The sequence below is a fragment of the Micrasema longulum genome, unplaced genomic scaffold (genome assembly GCF_059751315.1).
Source record: "Micrasema longulum isolate JH-2025_06_02 unplaced genomic scaffold, ASM5975131v1 h1tg001159l, whole genome shotgun sequence".
NCBI classification, from domain to species: Eukaryota; Metazoa; Arthropoda; class Insecta; order Trichoptera; family Brachycentridae; genus Micrasema; species Micrasema longulum.
The window spans coordinates 226,062-249,667 of NW_028278346.1; the positions used below are offsets into that span (position 1 = coordinate 226,062).

Here is a 23,606-nt window from a genome sequence, read left to right on the forward strand (position 1 = left end):
TTGAATTCTAAGAATTTTCTGCTTATTTTTATTCAAACGCATAAAAATGTTAGATTTGCAATTCAATTTATCAGTTATTATAATCATAATTACATTTTTTACAAAGTTTTCCGGTGGTTACATTAGTTTTAAAAAACTAAAGTAACCACCGGAAAGATACGCTACAATAAAGATACGCGAGATACAATAATTTTGCCCGTATAGTCTAGGCAGTTAAAAAATAAATAAACAAGGCAAACGCAGGAAGTTCCTGACATCAAATACTTACATAATATTTTCAATAAAAAAAATATTTTACGGTTGAGTTGTGATGTAATCACTAAAGGTGTGTTATGCAAATATTTGTTCAACAAATTTACTTCAATCTAAATTTACATATCCACACATTAATATATACATCCTGAAATGAGTATTTCAACTATTAGGAATAAGCTGAAAGAGTTGAGCCAAATATTTTTTTAGAGAATTGACTTTTTTTTTAAATTTAAAATAACTAGATTTTTAAAAAGGTACGTAGGTACATATTTCTCAAGCTGTCAGTTGTAATTTTAACTAGGTACCTATTTATAAAAATTTCTACATCCTAACACTCTAACGAGTCTATCAGAGGCATATTTTTTTCTTAAAGTTAGCATCATGACAATTATGTGGATCTAAATAAACCTAAATATTTATCGGCATTTAATGAACAGTCTAGCCGCCCAACTGAGTGGCTGATTTAACTATTTGGCGGTGACATATACAATACATACTAATAGATGTTAGTTTTAGAAAATCTCATCCTGTTTATTGTCTTTAAATAAAATAATCAGAACATTATTTATTATCTTATCACATGCATACATCAGTACTTAGACATAATATTTGTATTTTTTATCCATTCTTATCACTACGTACAAGTAAGAAAAACGTGTTCTCCGCTGATTTATATTTTATTTTATTTTAATTAAATTCTACTTGATTTTAATTAAATTTAATTTGATCAATTTTAAAGAATGAATAAAATAGTAATATTTGGAGCTACTGGCATGACAGGACTCTGTGCCGTAGAGGCTGCTGTTCAAAAAGGTGCATAATATTTAATATTTTAGACTTACCATTTTAAAATTCCAATACACATGTTTGTAACAACTATACCATAATAATATTTTCAACGATATTTGGAGTTTGTCCAAATTTTCGTAGACAAGTATTGGATTTTACCTCCTACAGAGATGGAGAGCATTTTAGAGAAGGTAATATGGAAGTCTAGGCATTTACAGGGCTTTTTACCCGTCATTCGCTGGTTTGAGTGAAATAATTGAGTCATATAAATTTCACCCTCATTAATAAAAGGTTCAGCTCTCTAACTCGTTTGTGGTTATTTATTTATTTATTAATGGACTTAGTTCATTAAAAAAATGGCTAACACGAATCTTTATAATACATACAGGCACAATTGAAATAAAATACAAATAAAGAAAATTAAAGCTAGGACAAAAAAAAAAAAAAATTACTACCTCAAGACAAGATCTGGTCTATCTTAGTGATTGTTTAGATCTAGAAAGACTAACACCAAAAAAGTCCAGATCATGCCTTGAGTTTACAATAGCTGGAATAGCTGTCAAGATCGTCTGGAAATGATGGCCAAAGCCGAAACGACATAAAGCGACATTGGTAACGATATGAGGGTTATAGTCTAAGTTAAACTAAAGCTTAATGGCAAAACTATTGGTAACAAAAGTTTCCCAGTATGTCAAGTACGGTCCAATCGGAAGTGAAACATTCCTAAATTGAGAAAGTTGTATGTGTCTACACGAGTGGATCCTATGAGAAAAGTGTCTGCAAATGTGTTAACTTCACAAAAATACAACAGTTGTAAGAATGAAAGAAATATGAATGACTAAACATAGGCAGATAGGTGAATGTTACACAGTGGGTAATGAGGCCACTTAAACCAGAAAATGACAAGTCATAAGCTCTGTAAGTACTCCTAAATCTAGGATTCCATATTCCCTTCTCTAACATGTTCTCCATCTCTGTTGTAAGATATACTTGATATTTTCATCAGTGGGCCATAATGTAGATATTTTAAAAAGGAAATATTTTTAACATTGATAAAAATTACAAGGCCGGGTTGTTTGATCGCTAGGAATAGTTTAAAATCAGAAGTAACAGTCAACATTTTGATAGAGTTTTCATACAAAAAAGAATCTATCTTTAAAATTGTTTCCATTACTAATTACTAATTTTCAAACAACCCGGCCTTAGTTAAGTGTAACTGTTTATTGAATGTTATTAATTTAGTTCATCTAAGTAACTACCTGTAAATATAGGTACTATCTTAGAGTATACTCTAAGGTATATACTCTAATGCCCATATGCAGAGACAAAACTTAAGGTGAGGAAAGTACATTCTATTGTCTTCACCTTTGGGTTATTCTCCGCATTTGAGATTAGAATGTACTTTCCTCACCTTAAGTTTTGTCTCCGCATACGGGTATAAGGGTACTATGTACAGTAATGTTTTCTTTGATAATCCTTAAAAAGCAACTGAGACTTAAAAATCTGTCACTTTACTAAACAGCGTATTTTATACCTTCTTTCTTTTTTAAGGAATAAATTAACTTTCCAAGATTTTGGTAAGGTCTGGGATGCTTGATTTTAAAACTTATAAGTAATCTAAATTAGTGGTCTAACCCATGATGTTATGTATTCAGGATCATTGTGGTAGATAAATAATTGAATGCCCGAATTTGCTGATAACATAAAATTTTATCAGAAAAATATGACATATCAACAATAATAATTACAAAAATAGAAAATATTTACACATGATTCCAGGAGCGAAATATATCACTGTCAAAATTGAAATGTATGCTAATCCCTATTCCCACCAATCCAATTTATTGATTTCAAGTGATTTCTCATATTCTTCCCTGTGAATTTAAACAATAAGATGAATTTACATTTGCTATCTAATGAGTAAAAGATGTATCCTAATCGCAAAAAATGCCATGACTCGACTGACCAAAATTTGGCAAGATCGGAGCATCTCGAAGAAAACTAAAATGTTCATAGTACGTAAGATTTTGTTTTCAATATTCTTATATGGCACAGAAACACGGACAGAGTGTAACGTTTAGAATCAAAACCAAAATGCCTGCTTTTGTCGTGAAAGCGTGTAAAAACCATTAGGATAAACATTGTAAAAATAATGGTGTGTAGTTTATAAGTGATTGATGCATCAGATGCATTGTAAATCAGTTAGTTGCTTATAGCTAAAACTAATGAAATTTCTAAGTATAAGATATTTAATTTATTACAGAAATAAAAGAGAGATACTTAAATCCACAAATTTGGAATAAGTAGTGACCGGTTTCTTAAAGTTATTTAGAAATCAATTTAGTTTATTATGTAATAAATATTTTTTATGGAAATCATGTCAGTCCATGGATTCTGCTCTTTAAAATAATAATAATATTTTGTCATTTAAGGGCTCAAGGTTCGTATATTTGTAAGAGACATCACCAAAGTTCCAGAGAACTTGAAACATAAAGTATCTGTAGTTGTTGGTGATGTCTTGAAACAGTCTGATGTAAACTCTGCAGTCCAGGATATGGATGGGGTGGTAGTTGCTCTTGGAACAAGAAACGATTTGAAAGCAACAACAGATATGTCCGAGGGCATGAAAAATATTATAAAAGCCATGAAACTCAATAATGTGTACATTGTTTCTGTTTGTCTCTCTGCCTTTCTTTTATTTGAAAGAGTTCCTCCGCCATATATTGATGTAACGGAAGATCATAAAAGAATGTTTGACGCCTTAAAAAAAAGTGGTCTCAATTACATTTCTGTTTTTCCACCACACATTTCAGGTAAATCATATTTCATTAAAATTTTTAAAATGTTATATGTTTGGCCCTTTGAGGTCAGAAAACGTAACTCAATTAGCCAATATTGATCTTAAGTTAAGTATGCTGTTGAATAATGTTATGTATTTATTTATGATAAACATTGGTTTTAATATTTATACAAGCTAAATATTTAGAGGTGAGATAAAAATACATTGCATAAGTTAGTGCTATTAAAAACCACAACACCAATATAAAAGAATAAACAATATTGTTAGTTGTTAGGTAACAAAAGTAGACATCGATTGATAACCATTGACCCTCTTTCTTCATTGAATATTATTATTTTATATATAATAAAAAATAATTAGTACCATAATTTTCATTCTTAAAAAGAGGTAATTGCACTTTTTTTTAGAAATACTTGTATTTTTTTTCGTTTTAGGTTCTCCAAGTTCTAAATATGCAGTGGAACATGATAAAGTACCGGGACGTTCCATTTCGAAATTTGATCTCGGGATATTTTTAGTGGACTGTCTGACCCAACCCCAACATTATAAAAATATTGTTGGACTAGCTAACATATAACACCCTATTTGTAAAATGTGTAAACATTAAAGTGATTAGTCATGAATTTGAATTAAATACAGTTTCCAATATTGATGGCTTGGATATAAAGTGGAATCTTTTTGAGAGGTTTACAGTAGAATTCCCTATAAAATACAACTTTCTATCTGAATGCATTGCGCCGTTTCTTTTATTTTTCAGAAAAACTATTTTAGTTTAAAATTCCACATAATTCTAAATATAGAAACATCAAAACAAAATAGTTTTTATTTTTAAATTCAACAATAATTGAATTAAGTAATGATGAGAAACGACCCATACAACTTTAAATGTGCATTTAAATAAAACTCAAATATGCAGTTTTTCAGGCAGGTTTATAAATACTGATTAAAGATAAACATAGTATACTGTAAAATATTTTTTGAATAAACTAATTAATTATTTGAGAGACTTCACCATATATATTTTGCCTGGTTTAGAATGTTTTATTTCAATTGTTGGTGGTAAAGGTGGAGGACATGGTGATAATATTTTTGTGGGTTGTTTCCTTTCAATATTCTGAATAGGTTTCACGCTAGTGTTTGTTACAGTAAAACTACCATAAATTGAAACTGGTTCACAAATTTCATAGCCTAGTTTTTTATAAAATTTTTCTTGACCTTTCGTAGACAAATGAATAGTTGATAGAGACAGAGCAGTTCTACAATATTCTTCACTAGCTCGCATCAAGAATGTACCCAAGCCCTTCCCCCTTAGAGATTTACCAATCACGACTGATTCAACAAAACAACTTGTTGGTATACTGGGAATGGGTGTTAATTTACAATGTCCGATAATTTTTTTATCTAAGTTCAACATAATTAAACATGTAGGCAATTTATCACATGATGTTTGTAAACCTAACATTCGTGCTGTCTCGCTTCGTGGCCATTCTTCATTAATTAGGTCACAGCACTGTTTCATGTATTCAGGATGATGATGAAGAGGTATAATTGATAATGACTCTTCATTGATTTCTGAAATAATGCAAAATGGTAGTAGTTAGTAGAATAAAAAAATATATATATTCTGGAAGTCTTGAATTACAAAACCTTGCCACCTTTTTTTATTTCTAGTGCTGTATCGCAAACTTCATAATCATTAGATTAAAACCGCGCCGCATAAGGGAGTTTTCCAAACATATTAGAATATTTTTTACAAATTATGATATGCATATGTAGGTAACTGGAAACTGTAAATTCAAACATTCAAGTAAAAACTGAAACCAAATCCAAAAGAAATAATAACTATACATCTAGATATTCTCAACAAAGACTGATCATTTTTTAGGCCTATGACCTACTACGACACACTAACTAAAATTCGTTGGAAAATTTGTTGAAAATTTACGAGACGGATTTATTGTTTAACATTACCAATATACCCCGTTTTTCTTTCCCGTTAAGACCTAAGACCAAATTGAATGACATTTTTATTTTATACACTGGAAACACTTGACTTACCTGTCATGTTCGTTCGGATTTTTTTCTTATAATATTTATATTATTCTAATTTCGGTGTTTCTTGGAGTTTTTCTTCATTATCTTGGTAACTAAGAGGTACGTTAATAAATAAACCACTCAATCATACAAAAGAGCTTTGATTCTGCTATTGAATACCGCTGAATTCTTCCAGCGACACTGCATCCGACCGTCAAAATTTTTAACCTAAATTTAGCTGGACGCCTGACGATTTTAACATTGTTGCCATTATTAGAATTTTTAAAACCTTTTTTTGATTATAACATAACATGACAATAAATAATATTGTTTTCCAGGTAAACTAAAATAACTTCTGGTTATTATCAAAAATTATTTCAAAATGATGCAAGGAAGAATAGGTGCCATTCCTTTGGCAGCTGAGAATCCATTGGGTGTATCATGGCATGATTCGGCTTGGATTCCTATGCTAAATCCAACAAATATCATGGACTACTTTTCTGAAAGGTCTAACCCATTCTTCGACAGGACATGCAACAATGAGATGGTTAAAATGCAACGGCTAAATCCAGAACAACTCAAGTAAGTTATTATTAACAGAACAACTTTATTAGTCTTCAATTATCAAATAATTTTGTTTACCTTTGGTCAATAAAACTGGAGATAATATTTGAAAAGTTTGGAATGCTTAGAGCGTCTTTTTGCATTCACAGTAGCTATTTTTTGAACATTTAAAATGTAGCATTGCTAGATCACTGTAATATCAGCTGAGTTCCAGAAATACTTACCTTCATCATATATAATTTAGAAGGTACCTACAGTCAAAAACATTACAAATAATGTCATTGGCCCATTGAATTAATTTTTATTGGACCAAAATAACATAAATAAAACAAATTAGGACAACATATCAGGCCAGGAACACTCGAGCAATGGCCCGGTATCATAATACTATCCAATAGCAAGAGTATTTCCCTCTTAAATATAGTTAATTGATGTTAAAGATCTGCCTGGCTGCTCGTACTATAAGCACGACCAGAGGCAGGTTGGTTTTGGAAGTCGGGAGGTAAAACAGTATGTGCTGACACCGTTTGAGATATCTATTTGGAACATAAAAATTCATACTCTGCAAAATGGCTGAGTTCTCAGTATAACCTCTTATTAGTTTAAAAAGGTTTGAGAAATATTTAAGTTTGTAATTCAAAATGTACATTGCAGCAACATGATTGGCTTAGAATACATCCTCCTCCATGTCCAAGAGCCCATATTGTATGTAATAAGGAAACAGCACCGCCACTCTCCCACACAAGCCACACCTCTAGCAGACTACTACATCATAGCTGGAATAGTTTACCAGGCTCCAGATTTGGCGAGCGTGCTGAATTCTAGATTGGTAAGTTATTTATATTCATTGTTTAAGCTTATCAATTTATATTGAATACTGTGGTAAAACTACTACCTTTTACATACAACCAGGATACAAAACTGAGAAATTTAACCTTATTCTTTAGCAGTATTTCTCAAGATAGTCACAGCACAATCTGTAAATGCATTCAAGAGTAATTATAACTTACATAAAAAACATTCAAATTACTTTATTGAATTTATTATGGGGAATTCATTGTAATTAATATAAATATATATTTTAAATGACAGATTGATACTTTATGGTGTTGCTTTATCATCTTAGTCTGATAGACCAATAATCGGTTTCATGGCTCTACATACCATCCCACCATTCTAATGTGAGAAGTGGAAATACGGATCAGCAGGACAAGGATTTATCAGTTATTTCCACTCCTTCCTTTCTCATTTGATAACGGAAGATACCATAGCCATTTATTTTTTTTGCAGAGGTTTAGTCTCAGTTTGAGTCTGCATAATTTTATGTTGTTTTTTTTTCAGCTATCTGCAGTTCACCATTTGCAATCCTCTTTTGAAGAAGCTACCTCCTATTCTAGATACCACCCAAGTAAAGGTTACTCCTGGGATTTTAAACCAAACAAATCAGGTATCAAATGAATTCAAATATTAATAAACTCAACATACATAACTTAACTTTACTGTTTTCGCATTTAAGTTTGGATATGATAATGCATGCTCTCTACCAATTCAATTATAATAAATTTTTGTTAACTCCTATTTATTAGATTTGATGAACCCATCGATTAAGTATCATTTACACGTGGACAATACAATAGATATGACAACATTGTCTTGTCCCAGCTGCATGAACAGCCTCGACCGCACAGGACCGAACGTTGGGACAATATGAAAACTTGACCGCAGTGCACACATGAGTGCTGCAAAAATGAATACATGACAGCATTTATTACGAGAGAGTTCATGAAAAATATTATTTATTTTAAACTAAGATGTATACTTATTAAAGAACAAACTAAACAATAAAAATAAACTTTTTCTTCCTCCATTTACTGCAAAAAAAATACGCGGGAGTGATCTGCATGCGTCGAGCAAGCAATCATGAGGCCCTGTCCGTACGCATTCACATGAGGACAATGTAGCCGCGTGCAGTAGTGGGGATAATCATTGTTCCGTGGAGATAGCCTGCCCATCTATGACAATGTCTCAGAACAATGTTCTGTCGTACTAATTGCTGTTTACACGTAGATAATGGTTGAGTTCTGGGACAGAACAATATTGTATTGTCCACTGTTATCTCGATGCTACGATTAATAGTATTTTCTTTTAGAAGTTCTATATTATGTTCTCTTGAGTTATTAACTCATATTATCTAATCCTTTCTTACTCAACAGGATTAGATCGCAATATGTTGGGAAATTCACCCTCGCCGGTAAACACACCTAAAGAGGCCATAACTGTTCCCAAAGAAGAGCCTTCAACCTTATTCCAAAGGCAGAGAGTGGACATGCTATTGGCTGAGCTCGTTCGACAATTTCCCTTACCGACCGCTCAATCATCCGACACTAAACCAGCAGTGAGTGATATATGTTTATTTTCATTTTGAATCTTTATTTGAAAATTTTTACAACTTTAAACTTTAATAGAGTGAATTGTTTCCTAATGAAAGTATTATGTATTTGTCTCAAAAACTTAGAAAATCTGGAATTTTCACATTCAATTATGTACTATCCATTGAGTTTAAACAAATTTGTGAAAAATAGCATTTTACAAATTTAAAAAAAAAACTTTCTTTCCACTGAAAATTATCTCTCGAATAGCCAGCCCACGTAGGCTAATCTACTTAGATTCCCGTGTTTTCATAAATATAAAAAAACTGAAACAAAGGTTAAAATTATTCAAGAATATATAGATCCCTGATGCACGCATTGCCTTTTTCATACAATGAGTCACACCCTAACATGTTAATATTGCTATTAAAATTGGTGTTTTTCCACAGAATAATAACGACATAATGAGAAAATCTGTCATTAAAAATTGGAGATGCAAAATTACACTTTTTATTCTAGACAAATGGCGTAGCTGCCATGACTGAAAATACCAAGGAGCAAAATCCTGATACAAAACCTCCGGAGAATATTGCAAATGTTGCAATTAAACAAGAACCCGTAGATGGAAGCAGCGTTCCGGTTACGAATGGTGTCACAACTGTAGCTAATGGACCATCAAGTGGGAACTCCGGTCAACTTGATATTAAACAAGAAAGCATGAAGCCACCCCCGGAGAAAAAACCGAGGTTGAATTAGAATTTATTTAAATATAATATTTTAATTTATACATTATATTTTATATTAAAATTAATTATAAAGAATATTACAGTGGTTTGTATTTATTCGTCAATATTCTTACTACTATTACTTATGAATACAAATTCTGAACCTTTACGAAAAATAGCAAAATGTTTTGAAAATTTACTCTGATGGTTATTTCACCAGAACTGAAAACATCCATTAATAAAAAAAAATACAGTTTTGAGTAAATAGTAAATAAATAGGGATGCACATGACACATCCATGTTTTTAAAACATCGAAAAAAAAATGACTATTAAAATGGCGAAGTTCTAAAAAAATTAAATTATTAGGGATTTTTATACATTCTGAATATATTACGTATTTCTGGAAATCCTTATAACTACCATAAAAATCTGTGATCTTATAAAATTTTTTGACAATAAAGTCTCAGTTAGAAATAAAACTAGTTTAAAATCATCATTATCAAAATATATTCTCCTTTGATTCGAAACATAAATTTATGATGGTATATTTATAAATAAGTTTGAATTAATGCATCAAATTAATCAATCATTTTTTTGTAATTATTTTTAAAACGCAGGAAAATCTGAATTATTATAAGAACATTGATGTTTTTACTTTTTTCAATAGGTACTTATTTTTAAAAATTGTTTCATGTATTTGAAAAAATAATAATGTTAGCGTTCTACGATAAACCAAAATATAAAATTTTTTGAGCCATCTTATTTTAGTGATCAATCACTTGGATTAATGTCTGTGAAGGAGTAAACATTATTTACGTAAAATAAAAATAAATCCTCAAAATTATATTGATGTGTTTGAGGATTTGTTATTGACATTTTATTTAGTTGTATAATGTATGAATAATCTTACATTGAGTGTGCGATGTATACGAGAGTTATCGTCACATACAGCTGGCCAGAACTATGGACCGAATTAAAGGATTTGGATAGGCTTCAAAATAACAGGTTACAAAAGGTATCCATCAAACAAAAACAAACTCCACTAAACACATATATTTTAAACATGTTTTAAGTAAAAAAATAAATAAATAATTACAGTTGTCATTTATTGAATAAATCTGATGGGAGCTACCCCGGCAGATCTTTTTATTAAGATTCAACCATTTGAACTAAAAGGAAAGCCGGCTTAGGTCAATGGAAGAAGTTAACATAAAAACTGATGAAAATTTTGCAGGGTTTCTTGCATCATAAAAGTAATGAAATATTCACTTTAGCCTGTAGCTGTTGGCTAATAGACGGGGATTTTACAAAACATGAGTTGAATGCAATTTTAACGTATCATTTTTACACTTCCTTGGTAGTGTAGTAACAGTTTTTCCGCGTGTGACACCTATAAATGCTATATCAGACAAATCAATACACTATGGGCAAGTAGAGATGGATATAACCGATGCGGTGAAAGGGTTTTACATAAATATGTTTTTCTTGTTTTACCCATTTTATTCCTTTTCGCAATGCAGTCAATTTGAAAATTAGCCCTAGGCTTTAAGAAGCAGGACTGAGTAATCTGAAACAGTCACTAACAATTTTCCATTTATCTCCTTGAGCTGTTATCATGAAGGTTTGTTGAAATGCTTTCTCTGCTTTATCTTGATAATCCTGATACCTCACTGTGCCGCTTGCTTGAATTATTAAGGTTTGTTGAGTGGCAATAGTGGTGTCGACAATAGGTTGGGCGTCCAGGGTATTTAGAACATGTTCTGAAGCCGGTAATTCCAATATAAATTTCTGAATCGCATCGTGACCTGTAGTTCCATTTCCATTCCATACCAAAACTCCCGAATCCATATACAACTTACTTATAACATGCCTACTCTTGTCCATATTTTTGTAGTAGAGTTTAGTAAATGTTTCAGCCGTGGCGCAGGCTTGTTCAATCTTAGACATTAATTCGACATCCATGATGAATTACTGTTGTTACGTTCAATTTAACTTTAGTTAATGTTTTCTGTTACCACATACCGCTTATCGAGATATCCAGAATTTCAAATGAAATTATTGTAAATAAAGATTAACCTCAAAAGATAGTATCAGGCAGTTTTCAGCCAATACAAGACTTTCTAGTCATTCTTCCGATATCGCACAAGCCACTTGCTAGTAAATCAATACAGTTTGTGGCGCAACTGTCGGCGGCGTGTGCCCAGCCACGCCGTGCCGGCCGGCGTCCTTCTAGACGAACCGCCAATTTATCCGTTTCCATTCGAAATCGCTGTCACACTGCTCTCTGTTATTTTGCACTTTTTCTTCGAAATACCGAGTTGTTGCGTACCGAATCGTAATTCTACGAAAAAACTACATCGTTTTCCGAAACGATATCCACATTTATTTAAAGAACGGATCAATCGTGTTCAAAGTCCCAAATTTATGAATTTATCCGATGACAAGATTAATCGACGTTGTTTTGTGTGCATTAAACACTTCAACGCATTCAACTTTAGCCAATACAATGACATCCAGCTTTTATTGTGCTCTGTGCCTACCATTGGATTGCCAGGTAAATTACATGATATTTCATACATAATTATTTCAAGAATTTGTCTCATGTTGCACGTTTATTCGTCCCGTTTGCCTGCCCTGCAAATTTATAACTCATAGGGAAAGCATACTTTTATTAATCTGGACCCATTTTACAATTAAAGTTATTAGTATTTCTGCAAGAAAAATATATGTACGACTTAGGTTAGCTTTCCACTGTAATTGCACCTTATTTATCTGTCTTGTGTCTATACAATTGCAAGTCTGCTTTTGGAATGTGGTGTTTGTGATTTGTCTTACAGTTTTGCTATATCGTTCCATATTTTTTGTCTCAATCGGAGTTTATATTGTTTTTACAGTTGATTAATCGGGTTATAATGTATGTACAAAGTTGGCGTAGTGCCTTTTCCTGCAACTTCCGACATTTTTATTTGGTCATTATTTACAAACGATTACTAGGGTGGCATGGTGTGTATACAATTGTAAGGATGTGCTTTTGCAATGTGGTGTTGGTAATTTGTATTTTTTTTACAGGGTTTAACAAGTCACCATCCAAAGAAAATAGTTTTCATTATTTACTTGGTGAACAGAGTTCGGGTATGTATTTCTATAATTTTCACATTTCCTTACACCCCTTCTTTCAGACTTATGTTCTATCTCAGTTATTATATTATCGTTAATGCTTTCTACACGTCCTAACCATCTCAGCTTATTCTTTTCTATTCGTTCAAGCCTTACTCGATCTTTCAAGGTTTTTCCTGAAATTCTTGCATTATGTTATCTGGTATGATGTTCATTTTATTTTTATTGTGAATTACAGTCGGCGTAGCTGTTACTGAAGAACTCCCCTGTGCACTCCCGGAAGGCGTTGCCAATTGCAGTGGTACGACTTTCATCCAACCTATTTCTGGTTTGTAGTAATATTTTTTATTTTTGTAATAAAAATTTACAGACATACATATTTATATATAAGAGAAAGAGAAACATCTTTGTTTCTTTGTTAAAAAGAAAAAAATAATAATAAATACATATAAATTCAGGAGAGTTCAGCGTGTGTAAGAGTTAATGGGAGATTTACATCTTGGTTTGCGATCTCAAAAGGCGTGAAACAGGGATGTGTAATGTCACTATGGTTGTTTAATCTTTACATTTTTCTATTAATTTTATACATTTTCTGCAAATTGAGAAATGCCGTTTTTGTGATCGACCAAGACTACATCGTCTGAGCGTGGGCCGTTCCTTTTTTAATTATTAAAAAGTTTATAGCACATATATATCGTATGACATGACCATGAAAGTGACCCTCTCAGTTGAAACAAATTTCTGACCCATAATTTTCTCCAGCAAATCGGCATATTAAAGCTGTTTGTGTTTTCAAAGAACTTAAAATGTATACATACAGTTACTTGTCCGACTCATTGACACATTGTCACATATTACTAATTAATAATGTTTTTAGATATCAACGCTGATGACATATCAGGCCCACTGCATATTTCTGGTCCGAGTGCACCTCAGCAGAGTACACCAAAAAGTTAGTATCAAATGACATGTATTCAATAATGCATTTTCTCTTGGTTCTTGGACAGAGAGATTTCGTTCTACATAATATCCACAGATACTTTGTTTCTATCATGTTCATGCAGTTTATGAATAATGCTAACGGATGTTTCCATGAAAATGCGACATAAATTTTTCGTCATTAAAACTTCATGAGGTGTTAAAAAACATTAAGTGGTTAAGACTCTTGAATTACGCACGGAAGGTTCCGGGTTCGATTCCCGGAGAGAACACAAAATTATAATATGATTTTTCTGTAATTGATCACTGTAATGGGCCCTCTTGTCCTGCTGTGGTGCAATTTTTATATTATTTATTATCGGGAATCAAAAAAATTACCTAATTGAATTATTGTTTTTATGAAATTTTTCCTTAATCGTTGTTCAATGTACAGTGATATACAGAATACAGATGCATTAGTTGTGCAATTTGTACAATCTTTGGGAGTCGACGTCTTCACAATATATATAATGTTATCCTGAGTTCCTATCTGACCTCTCCAAAATCAGCGTCCCATTCCCTATTACTATTTAAACTCTTTTGTTCCCACCCAATAATAATATATTAAAAAATTTATGTAAATATGTAGCTATAAATGGTATTAAGTTGTAAATAAGTTTTATATTATGTAAAATGTATGTAATATTAAATACTAACATGCTAACTTGTATGTATAGTACTAACACATGTGTAAATATTTAAATAAGTTAATCTCAAACTTGACACTGGCTAGAACACCTCAGTTAGGAGTGAAAAAAGCCAATAAAAAACTAAAGAAGATATACAGAATAAATATTTTTTTACATTATATAGATAAAACACATTGAAAAAGACTCAATTATGACGTTAGTATCCGTTGAATTACCCTAATACTACTCAAATTTATTAAAGATATAAAATACAATGAACTTCAACCAAGAACTTTCATTAACAAACTTGGAAGTGAAATTTTATATTGTAAATAGAACCAACTGCTAGTATTTCTTTTTGCTTATTTCCAAACAGCATCCCTTTACATTTTATCATTCTTTGCAATAATAGTTAGGCATTCATTATATTATGATGTTGGGACCCTTAATGCATCATTATGAAATATTATATTACAGGACGAAAATATGACCACATCTTGAAGGATGTAAATGAAACCCAATCTCAAAATTTAACACCCAGGAAAAGGAAGCTTTACAAGAAATGTTTGCAGTTTAAAAAGGCTAGAAGAAACATGGAGATGAAGATTAGAAAGATGGAACTCAAATTAAACAAAGAGCGCCATGTATCCTTTAAAAATAAATTAAATAAAATCACATACCGTTTTTTTAAGTCTCAATTGAGGCTTCAGAAACGGACAAAACAGGGCCGTAGATATACAACTAACGATAAGGTTTTTGCATTGTCATTAATGAAGCAGGGCTATAAAAGTTATAAATATATTTCAAGCATATTTTCCTTACCATCCAGAAAAACATTGATGACAATGCTAAATAAAATCCCATTTAATCCTGGTACCAATTTGCATATATTTAAACATTTGGAAGAGGTCGCCCAAAATCTTTCTGCTAAAGCTCGAATATGCTCTTTGATGTTTGACGAGATGTCAATTAGTCAGAATTTAATGTACAAAAAACATAAAGATTTTATTGAGGGATTCCAAGACTTGGGTGAAGGAAAACGTACTCCAGCTTTTGCTGATCACGTTTGTGTTTTTATGCTACAGGGTTTATATAATAAATGGAAACAACCATTAGCATTTGTTTTTACAGGAGGACCCATTAAATCTTCAGATTTGGTTGTTATCTTAAAATCAATAATCTCAAATATCTTTCGTAGCAATTTGGAATTAGTTTCAATAATTTGTGACCAAGGTAGCTCAAATGTTGGTGCAATAAATATCCTGAAACAGGAAACCCGTGAATTGTACCTTCGGGGTGGTACTGAATGTAGAGTTCACGGGTTTGAAATTGAAGGCCATGAAATTGTACAAATGTTTGATGTGCCACATCTTTTGAAGGGATTTAGAAATAATATGCTAGTAAAAGATGTACATTTTGTTCAAAATTCTGTATCAAAAATAGCAAAGTGGTCCCATATTGTACAATCATACACATACGATCAAGCAAGAGGGGAAGACTTTTTCCAAATGCACAAATTAACCGATAGTCATATTTTCCCCGACAAACTAAGAAAAATGAAGGTCAAGGTTGCTGCTCAGGTATTCAGCAGGACAGTAGGAACTACCATGAAATCTTTGGCAGATACTGTGGATGATATTGACAATGGGGCATCACAGACTGCTGATCTTATCTTATTTATAAATAAACTTTTCGACAGTTTAAATGGCAGTTCTCTCAATGCTAATAGTATTATTTGTAAATACCGTTGTGGAGTCAGATTAACATCTCCCCACTGGAAATTTTGGCAGGAAGCTATTTCCATCTTAAAATCAGTAAAATTTGTAGATTCCAAAAACCAAAAATATCAGTACCACCTACAGTGCGTAACTGGATTACAACTTTGGAAGCAATATCATATTTGAGTAATAAATTACTTACATGTTATAAATTTACTTTTGTGCTTCCACGTAACCTTAACCAAGACCCCATTGAAAACTTTTTTGGCATGGTAAGAAGTCAGGGTGCACGTAACATAAACCCCTCTAGTTCAAATTTTATAGATGCTTTTAAGTCGCTTCTCATATCAAACTTATTTCATACTCACTCCATTGGAGCAAATTGTGAAAATGATGACGGTGAAATTTTAGATTCATTAAAACTTTTTTTAACATCGGACATCGAAGTACAGGAACAATTTCATGTTGATGATCACTCCTTACCAACAAGTTCTTCAAGACAGAAAAGTAGTCAATATGTTGCGGTTTGTAAATATATAGCTGGTTATGTGGCAAAACGGGCTTTATCTAAATTTTGATCTTGTTGTGAATGTAGACTGGATCTTAAATCTGAAACACATTTACCGGGGCATAGTTTAATAACTTCTAGGGCATGTGGTCCAAATACTTTAATCCACCCAACAATCAAAATCTATAAAGTTTTTAATACCATTGTCAATCACTGCAAAAATAATTTACCGACTATTTGCCATAAGTTTCATGTTATGTCGAGTTTGAAGGAAATAGTACTATCTAAATTAAATTCAGCATGTTTATCTTGTCCAGCACATAGAGGCCACCTTTTTGATTTTATTGTTAACTTAGTATTGCAATTATATATTTTTTCTTGGTGTAAACAAATTAACTTTCTATTAACTGGGCGAAAAAAATTAGAGTCTTGCATTGTTGATCCTCTCAAATTACAAGCTAGAAAGTGTTATAATAAAAGACTTAAGAATAAGAAGCGCAGACAATAGAGTAGATACATGCATACCCTTTTCTTCTTACCTACCATATTAGCACTTCATTTCATTACTTAATAAGCTTATAAGTGCTTCCTTCCTGCTTTATTCCTAAGCAGCAGCCTAGAAATGTCAATGTGAAATAAAATAAATTATCCACCATTAATAATGTTCTTTTGTTTCAGAATGGTGATTGTTGATGCCATGGATCTTAATGTGCAGGAAGAAAATATTTTTCATCCAGGAATAGAAGGGATCCAATACTGATCACAATGCTGCACAATTTTTAAATAATACTCAATTGTTATTTTTGATAATCCAATATTAGCATATTAGCACTTCATTTTATTCTTTAGTAACCTTATAAATGCTTCCTTCCTGTTTTATTCCTAAGCAGCAGCCTAGAAATGTCAATGTGAAATAAAATAAATTATCCACCATTAATAATATTCTTTTGTTTCAGAATGGTGATTGTTGATGCCATGTCTCTTAATCTTCACGAAGAAAATATTTTTCATCCAGGAATAGCAGGGATCCAATGCTGATCACAATGCTGCACAATTTTGTTATTTTTGATAATCCAATATACTAACCACACATGTATATAATATTATTTTACGAGTGTCAGTTTTCTTTCTCGATTCTTTCTAATAGAATCGAGGGATTTATTTTAACAGTAAAATAAAACTATTAAAAATGTTTTTTTAAATTTTTATTTATGTATTCCTATTCCATAATAAATTTAATGTGCAATATCAATATAAAATTGTTTTTTTAAATACAGGACAGAAAAATTAAATTGCGTGCTAATACTTGTATTTAATTAAGCAATTTTGTATTGATATTGTACAATAAATATCAATATACGATGCAACGCAGTGATTTGAATTTTCGCGCCATCGTCAAAGCTTCTTGTATGCCACACTAAACAGCGCTGCGATCGACGCCCAAAGTGCTTAGATATAGTACCATAGTTTCCTATCTAAAGATATCTGTAATCTGTGGATAGTATGCAGAAAACATAAATCCACAGATTACAAATACCATAAATCCAGTTAAAAAATTGTCATTCAAAATCAAGAAACAACCATAGACTATAAACGCGGAAAATGACATAAAGAGTAATCCACACACAGAAATTTGTAAGATGAATCGGTGATTGTTCCACCGTTTCGATTTTCGTTACGAGTTTCAACCACCGTTTCGGTTTTGGCTAAAAATTGATCAAAACTTTGCGTCAGCTAAAACCTACGGTCGGAATGTGTCAGATTACGTTATTAGCATCCGCAGCGTCGGACAGGCGTTTTCGATTCTCCCCCCCGATTTTTAGATTTTTTTACGTGTATGAAAAGTATTTTTTTACGGAAGTATCTCAAATATATATTATTATTAGTTATTGTATTGGCATTGTCTAATAATTATATTCGTAAGTTATTAAACTAGACTGATTGTGTGATTTGTTGACTATCTTTTGAAGATCTTTCATAATTATATTTTTTAATTCAAGACAGGCAGGTTACCTCCGCGGAACAACGATTAATCCCACCACTGCACGCGGCCACATTGTCCACGGGTGGAGGTGATTTCGAACGTGTCGTTTCCGCGCATTTTTCTGCTGAAAGTGGCAGCAGAAAAAATCGTTTTTATTATAAAGTTTGTTTTAAACAATTTTAATTCATTATATAAATAAAAGACGAGTGATACTTTAATCCACAAATTTGGAATATTCAGTGACCTGTTTCATCGCTTTCACGACATCTTCAAGACTGGCATCTTTATTAAGAAGTTCAATATGTATTTATACAAAACAGAATTATTTTTCAGATTGTTTTTCAGAAATCATAATTTACAAAAATCACACTTACGAAGGATGAGACACTACAAATAAAATAAAATACTTAAACTCATTAAAATAGCATTATATCAACTCATTAGTTAACCCGAATTTTTTTTTTGATCATTATCAAATCGTTAGTTTTATCTTAAGGATCATTATCCTTAAGATAAAACTAACATTATTTAGTTTACTTTCATATAACTTTGAATTATCTATCTATCTATACCTCTATTTTGTATAAATACATTGAAATCCTTAATAAAGATACCAGTCTCGAAGATGTCGCGAAAACGATGAAACAGGTCACTGGATATTCCAAATTTGTGGATTAAAGTATCTTTTGTCTTTTATTTATATAATAAATTACAATGAACTTCCATCAAGAATTTTCACTTACAAACTTAAATGTTTTAATTTCAATTCATTTTGGTATAAAATAAATAATATTTTTCGTGAACTTGCTCGTAATAAACGCCACCGTCTATTTATTTTCGCAGCGCTCACGTACGTGTGAACTGCGGCTGAATTTTCGTATTGTCTCAGCGTGGTCTCAGTGTTCTGTCCAGTGCGGTTGAGGCTCGGGGCTCGGGGCTGTTCACGGAGCTAGAACAAGACAATATTGTCATAATATATATTGTATTATCTATGTGTAAACGGCCCTTCAGTTTGATAACAAAAAAAATACAGTACTCAACCAATCATGTTTTTGGTCAAATGTCAGAAGGAAATATAGTCTCTGTATTTTTTTGTTTATGTTAATATCGCACAATCAGTGTAAATTGGTGTAAATAACGAGAAAGTCAAGTATGACAGATTGTGTGACAGATGACATCACGATTCATGATAAGTTGATACTGTTGACAGCACAGACTTAAAGAAACATACGTTGAATGTTGACAGTTGCCAATATATTATCTGCCGGTGATGACGAGTGACTGTTGTCGGCTTTAACTTTGATGCGTTCAGATATTTTCAAATTAAATCAAAATATTTCGTAATGGCTGTTGATAAACACCGTGGAGAAAACGACCAGGAGAAATTAAACGATTGGACAAAAATAACAAAATCTGCAGAAAACGTAACTATTTTAAATCTATCAGTGTGGATATTTCTCACATTTCATTTTACTAATCGTTATTATTTATTTTTCAGTCTGGATACCGAGAGGGTATAGCAATTGGAAGAGAATCGGTTTTTCAAGAAGGGTTTGATATTGGCTACCAGTTAGGTTTTAAAAGTGGATTTGATTTAGGGATTTATCACGGAATACGATGGTAAGATAACTTGCTATTATTGTAATACTTAAAAACATTTCGATGTTTATACATCGCGTATTATGAGCATCTTAAAAAAATAATATTTTTTATACTTACAGTAAGTTATCAAAGTAATGAGGAATAAATGGTGGTTTATACTTTCGAATACTCTCTTGTCATTAAAATCCATGATGCAAGACTTCAATAAATAATAATTGTCATAGAAATCAAAGACGAGCGATCACAAGTTTGGAATAAACCAGTTTCATCGTTTTCGCGTCATCTTCGAAACTGGTTGCAAATATATTATCAATTATTAAAAACATTTGAAAGTCCTCAATGTGTAGATATGTTATAAACAAAAAAAAGAGACTATCATTTGGAAACTTTTTATATTGTACATTTTATTCTAACCAATATATGGAGAAACAGTTAAAATTTTCAAACATGTATAACTGTGCTCCTGTGCTATTTAAGAATGTGTTTATTTGTGACAACAAAGTGCCTTATTTAAGTATCTAGAACAAAATTCATGTAATATTATAATAGTACTACTAAAAGTGTACTTACCCTACCTTGATTTAAAATTACAAATAGTAAAAAATTTCCCATACCACATATATATTGAATGTAACACACACTACCAATTGAAAATAACAATAGGCATCTTCCATTGGTACCTACACATGTGTATCACCAATCTTCCATAAAGTTACCAGCCTCAAGCCGCAGCCTCGGCTGTTAACCACGTGTTTACAGTAACTAGGCAGAGGATATCGGATGCTGGACTATCCACAATAGCTACCTTCTGGTTATCATAATCTTGTTTACTATTATATGTTAAAAATAATGCTCTGTTCAGTTTTTTACTGTTTTCTTTTTGTGCTATTGTTTCGTGTATACTTGCCAAACTATGATTACCGAATGGAGCTTCTCGCTACTATCCGTGGCCCTGTTATAGGTCCTATCAGATATACAGGCTTCCAAAAATAATTTTAAATCTTTTAAAAAGTTTTGTAATCTTTTCGGCGAATTAATCATGTCCAATCATGTTAGTGAAGAATTCACTTCCCTCTTTTCTCAATCCAATAAAGTACATATTGTGTACTTCTGGATTACTTTATTTCAGCACAAAGATGCTAAGGCTACCAGATAACGGAGAGCTCCTTCGGTAAGATTTTCTCTTTGGCGACGAGCAAATTTTTTTGTGTATGTGGGCACCGCCAAGGAGACTTATGTCCTCAGATGCGGTGTGCGGTATGTGGTGGGCAAGCTATACTTGCCAAACTATTACTGGTACTTCACTACTTTGCTCAATGGATTTTAAAAAATATTTTTTTTAAGTCGCTAGAATTCTATTTGTCAATGCATTTTGTAGCTGAAAGATGTTTGGTAGTATTATTTTATTTATTTTATTAACATAAACGGCAAATCTGCCTTTTAAAAATATTTATAATATTAACATATTTGGCTTAATATTTTTTTTTTCCAAAACATGAATATTAAAAACAAGATTTATAAAAAAAAAAAAATTTAAATCACACCAAAAATTATACAAGATTTATATTTAAAAAAATAACCTAAAAATTATACAGCATATTCAGTAGAAAGTTTAAATAATAAAACATTCTACAGTAAAACAACAAGAAAATCATAAGTACTGTTTCACACAGCTAGGCAAAGTGAACAAAAAATTGTATATGAAATGCATGAATAAATAAATATAATTACCATTCACCATCTTTGAAAAACTTCAAAAGGCTTGTTCTATAGGAACAATACCCTACACTAAATATATCAGATACGTGGGAATAACCTCTCATATTATGGAAATGAAATTGACTATAAAATTATTTTGAACTCAATTTCAGCTGAAAATCTTTATTGGCGGTTGGAATATAGAAAAGTCTATAACTGCAGCCCATGCGCTCTATAACTGCAGGACATGTTGTAATTTATATTTTATCCGTAAACGATTTATAAAAAAAAAAATCAAATTGCTTTTTTTTTTGAAAAATGTATAGGGGTCGGATTTCCAACTGTCTATGCACTCTGCAGTTGCAAAATGTGTTATCTAGCTCCTATATATTATTAAAATTTAACATTATGAGGAAGTTCGGTAGTTTTTTTTGTTAAAATACTATCAGACTAAGCCAAAATTTAAAAAAAATAAAATAGTTAACTGTCATATTATCATCGCTATGATTTTTAAGAATGTTGTTAATTACTCTGCTCGTGACGTCACGAGATGTCGTTGGCGAGTTGAGCTGACATTTAGAAGAAACTTGGTATGTGTGAAAACACGCTAAACATAGCTTTCTGGAAACCGGAAATCTATCCACATCACATAATTGATTGGCTATTCTAAACAGCTATTGACCAGAACCTGTGACCTTTTAAAGTATGTAGTTCATTCTTATCAAATTTTTCGTAAATTTTTGAGAAACTTTGATGGACAATTAAATGCTCTAATTTTTACGACATGTAAGAAAACATTTCTTGTATCCAATTTCCCGTAGCACTGAACTTCCTTTTTTTATTTTTTAAAAAGAAATATTCGCGTTCTTATGATTTACCCAAATATTTCATTTTGAGGGCCATTTTCAACGAGTTGTAAATAACTCACTATTAGAAAATGGGATCAAGTTGGGGTAGAGTGGGATCCGAACCATGGGCCGCGAGTCCGAGACACTAGCCATGGGACCACAACCCGATCCTGGAAACGGGGAACTAGAATCCCTACCACCTATGCGCTCTGTACTGCAGGATGTGTTGGAATGTTTATTGTGCAGTGCCCTTGAGGGGATTTTTCACAAAAATAACACTATAAAAATGATTCAGCATGAACCAAATAAATTAATAGGTTTTTTAAAAAATTATAAATAAATAAAAATAAACCTAGAAATCAGTAAAAAAAAATATAATTACAGTTAATGATTTGACAGTTGACAGTTAATGCTTTTACCTAAAAAATATTTTCATATTCCAGGGGTCACAAACTGTACGTAAATCCTCAAAAATTAATATGAATGAATATTTAGGTATGCGAGCCCGCAATGCCATGTGACATTGAAAAAGTAAAATATTACCATCGATATTGTTTTAAACTGTTGCAGAATAATTGGAACTGATAAATGACTCGCGCAACTATCCACAGATGACACTAAAATACAATTTTTAACCATTCTCACATAAATCTCTACTGTCATAATGTTGCGGCAAACTCCCAACTCCTTGGGACAGTTCCCCACTGTCGCATATGTGCGTCCACATTATCATTTATGTCAGTAAAACATATTTTTTATCAAAGCACTTAAATATAATTTTGCTTTACAGCTTCCACACCCCTTTATCTAACTCTACCAAAGATGGAATCCAAAGTGAAGGAAAACCCACAATGGCCAACTGTCAAATATGTGCCGACAACGATCTACTCCACAATAGCATAAAACAAGTCTCCACTATTCAAAAGCTACACCATCAAGAAATCAAAACACAACTTCATTCTAAATATGAAAAAGATATAATAAATT

At 31.8% G+C, this 23,606-nt stretch overlaps 5 protein-coding genes and 1 long non-coding RNA gene across 7 annotated transcripts; 4 read left to right on the forward strand and 2 right to left on the reverse strand.

Annotated features, from left to right (window-relative positions):
- Positions 1-248: 248 nt before the first annotated feature.
- LOC148276710 (flavin reductase (NADPH)-like) lies at positions 249-4,843 on the forward strand. Its single transcript, XM_088233904.1, has 3 exons — positions 249-1,068; positions 3,477-3,857; positions 4,279-4,843. Exons 1-3 carry the CDS (start codon positions 996-998, stop codon positions 4,419-4,421), a joined length of 597 nt encoding a protein of 198 aa, XP_088090030.1. The 5' UTR covers positions 249-995; the 3' UTR covers positions 4,422-4,843.
- Naa80 (N-alpha-acetyltransferase 80) lies at positions 4,756-6,210 on the reverse strand. Of its 2 annotated transcripts, none has more exons than XM_088233905.1 (2): positions 5,903-6,210; positions 4,756-5,416 (listed from the first exon to the last, which is right to left on the reverse strand). In XM_088233905.1, exons 1-2 carry the CDS (start codon positions 5,907-5,909, stop codon positions 4,839-4,841), a joined length of 585 nt encoding a protein of 194 aa, XP_088090031.1. In that variant the 5' UTR covers positions 5,910-6,210; the 3' UTR covers positions 4,756-4,838. The 2 variants fall into 2 exon arrangements, 1 of the variants encoding a protein (XP_088090031.1); XR_015823671.1 differs by lacking the exon at positions 5,903-6,210 and adding an exon at positions 5,500-5,874 and having other exon boundaries at positions 5,290-5,416.
- Positions 5,886-18,018, forward strand: MED6 (mediator complex subunit 6). Its single transcript, XM_088233895.1, has 7 exons — positions 5,886-5,998; positions 6,217-6,460; positions 7,097-7,271; positions 7,784-7,889; positions 8,656-8,837; positions 9,331-11,624; positions 17,990-18,018. Exons 2-6 carry the CDS (start codon positions 6,261-6,263, stop codon positions 9,565-9,567), a joined length of 900 nt encoding a protein of 299 aa, XP_088090021.1. The 5' UTR covers positions 5,886-5,998; positions 6,217-6,260; the 3' UTR covers positions 9,568-11,624; positions 17,990-18,018.
- On the reverse strand, positions 10,576-11,499 carry Nxt1 (NTF2-related export protein 1). The gene has a single exon (XM_088233908.1). The coding sequence runs from the start codon at positions 11,497-11,499 to the stop codon at positions 11,083-11,085; it is 417 nt and encodes a 138-aa protein (XP_088090034.1). The 3' UTR covers positions 10,576-11,082.
- On the forward strand, positions 11,634-18,018 carry LOC148276714 (uncharacterized). The gene is made up of 6 exons (XM_088233907.1): positions 11,634-12,091; positions 12,607-12,669; positions 12,893-12,982; positions 13,532-13,606; positions 14,739-14,905; positions 17,166-18,018. The coding sequence occupies exons 1-6, from the start codon at positions 11,962-11,964 to the stop codon at positions 17,178-17,180; spliced, it is 540 nt and encodes a 179-aa protein (XP_088090033.1). The 5' UTR covers positions 11,634-11,961; the 3' UTR covers positions 17,181-18,018.
- Positions 18,019-19,536: 1,518 nt separating this feature from the next.
- Positions 19,537-23,584, forward strand: LOC148276715 (uncharacterized). Its single transcript, XR_015823672.1, has 3 exons — positions 19,537-19,895; positions 19,970-20,091; positions 23,410-23,584. It is a non-coding gene; the product is annotated as an uncharacterized LOC148276715 (long non-coding RNA).
- Positions 23,585-23,606: the final 22 nt, after the last annotated feature.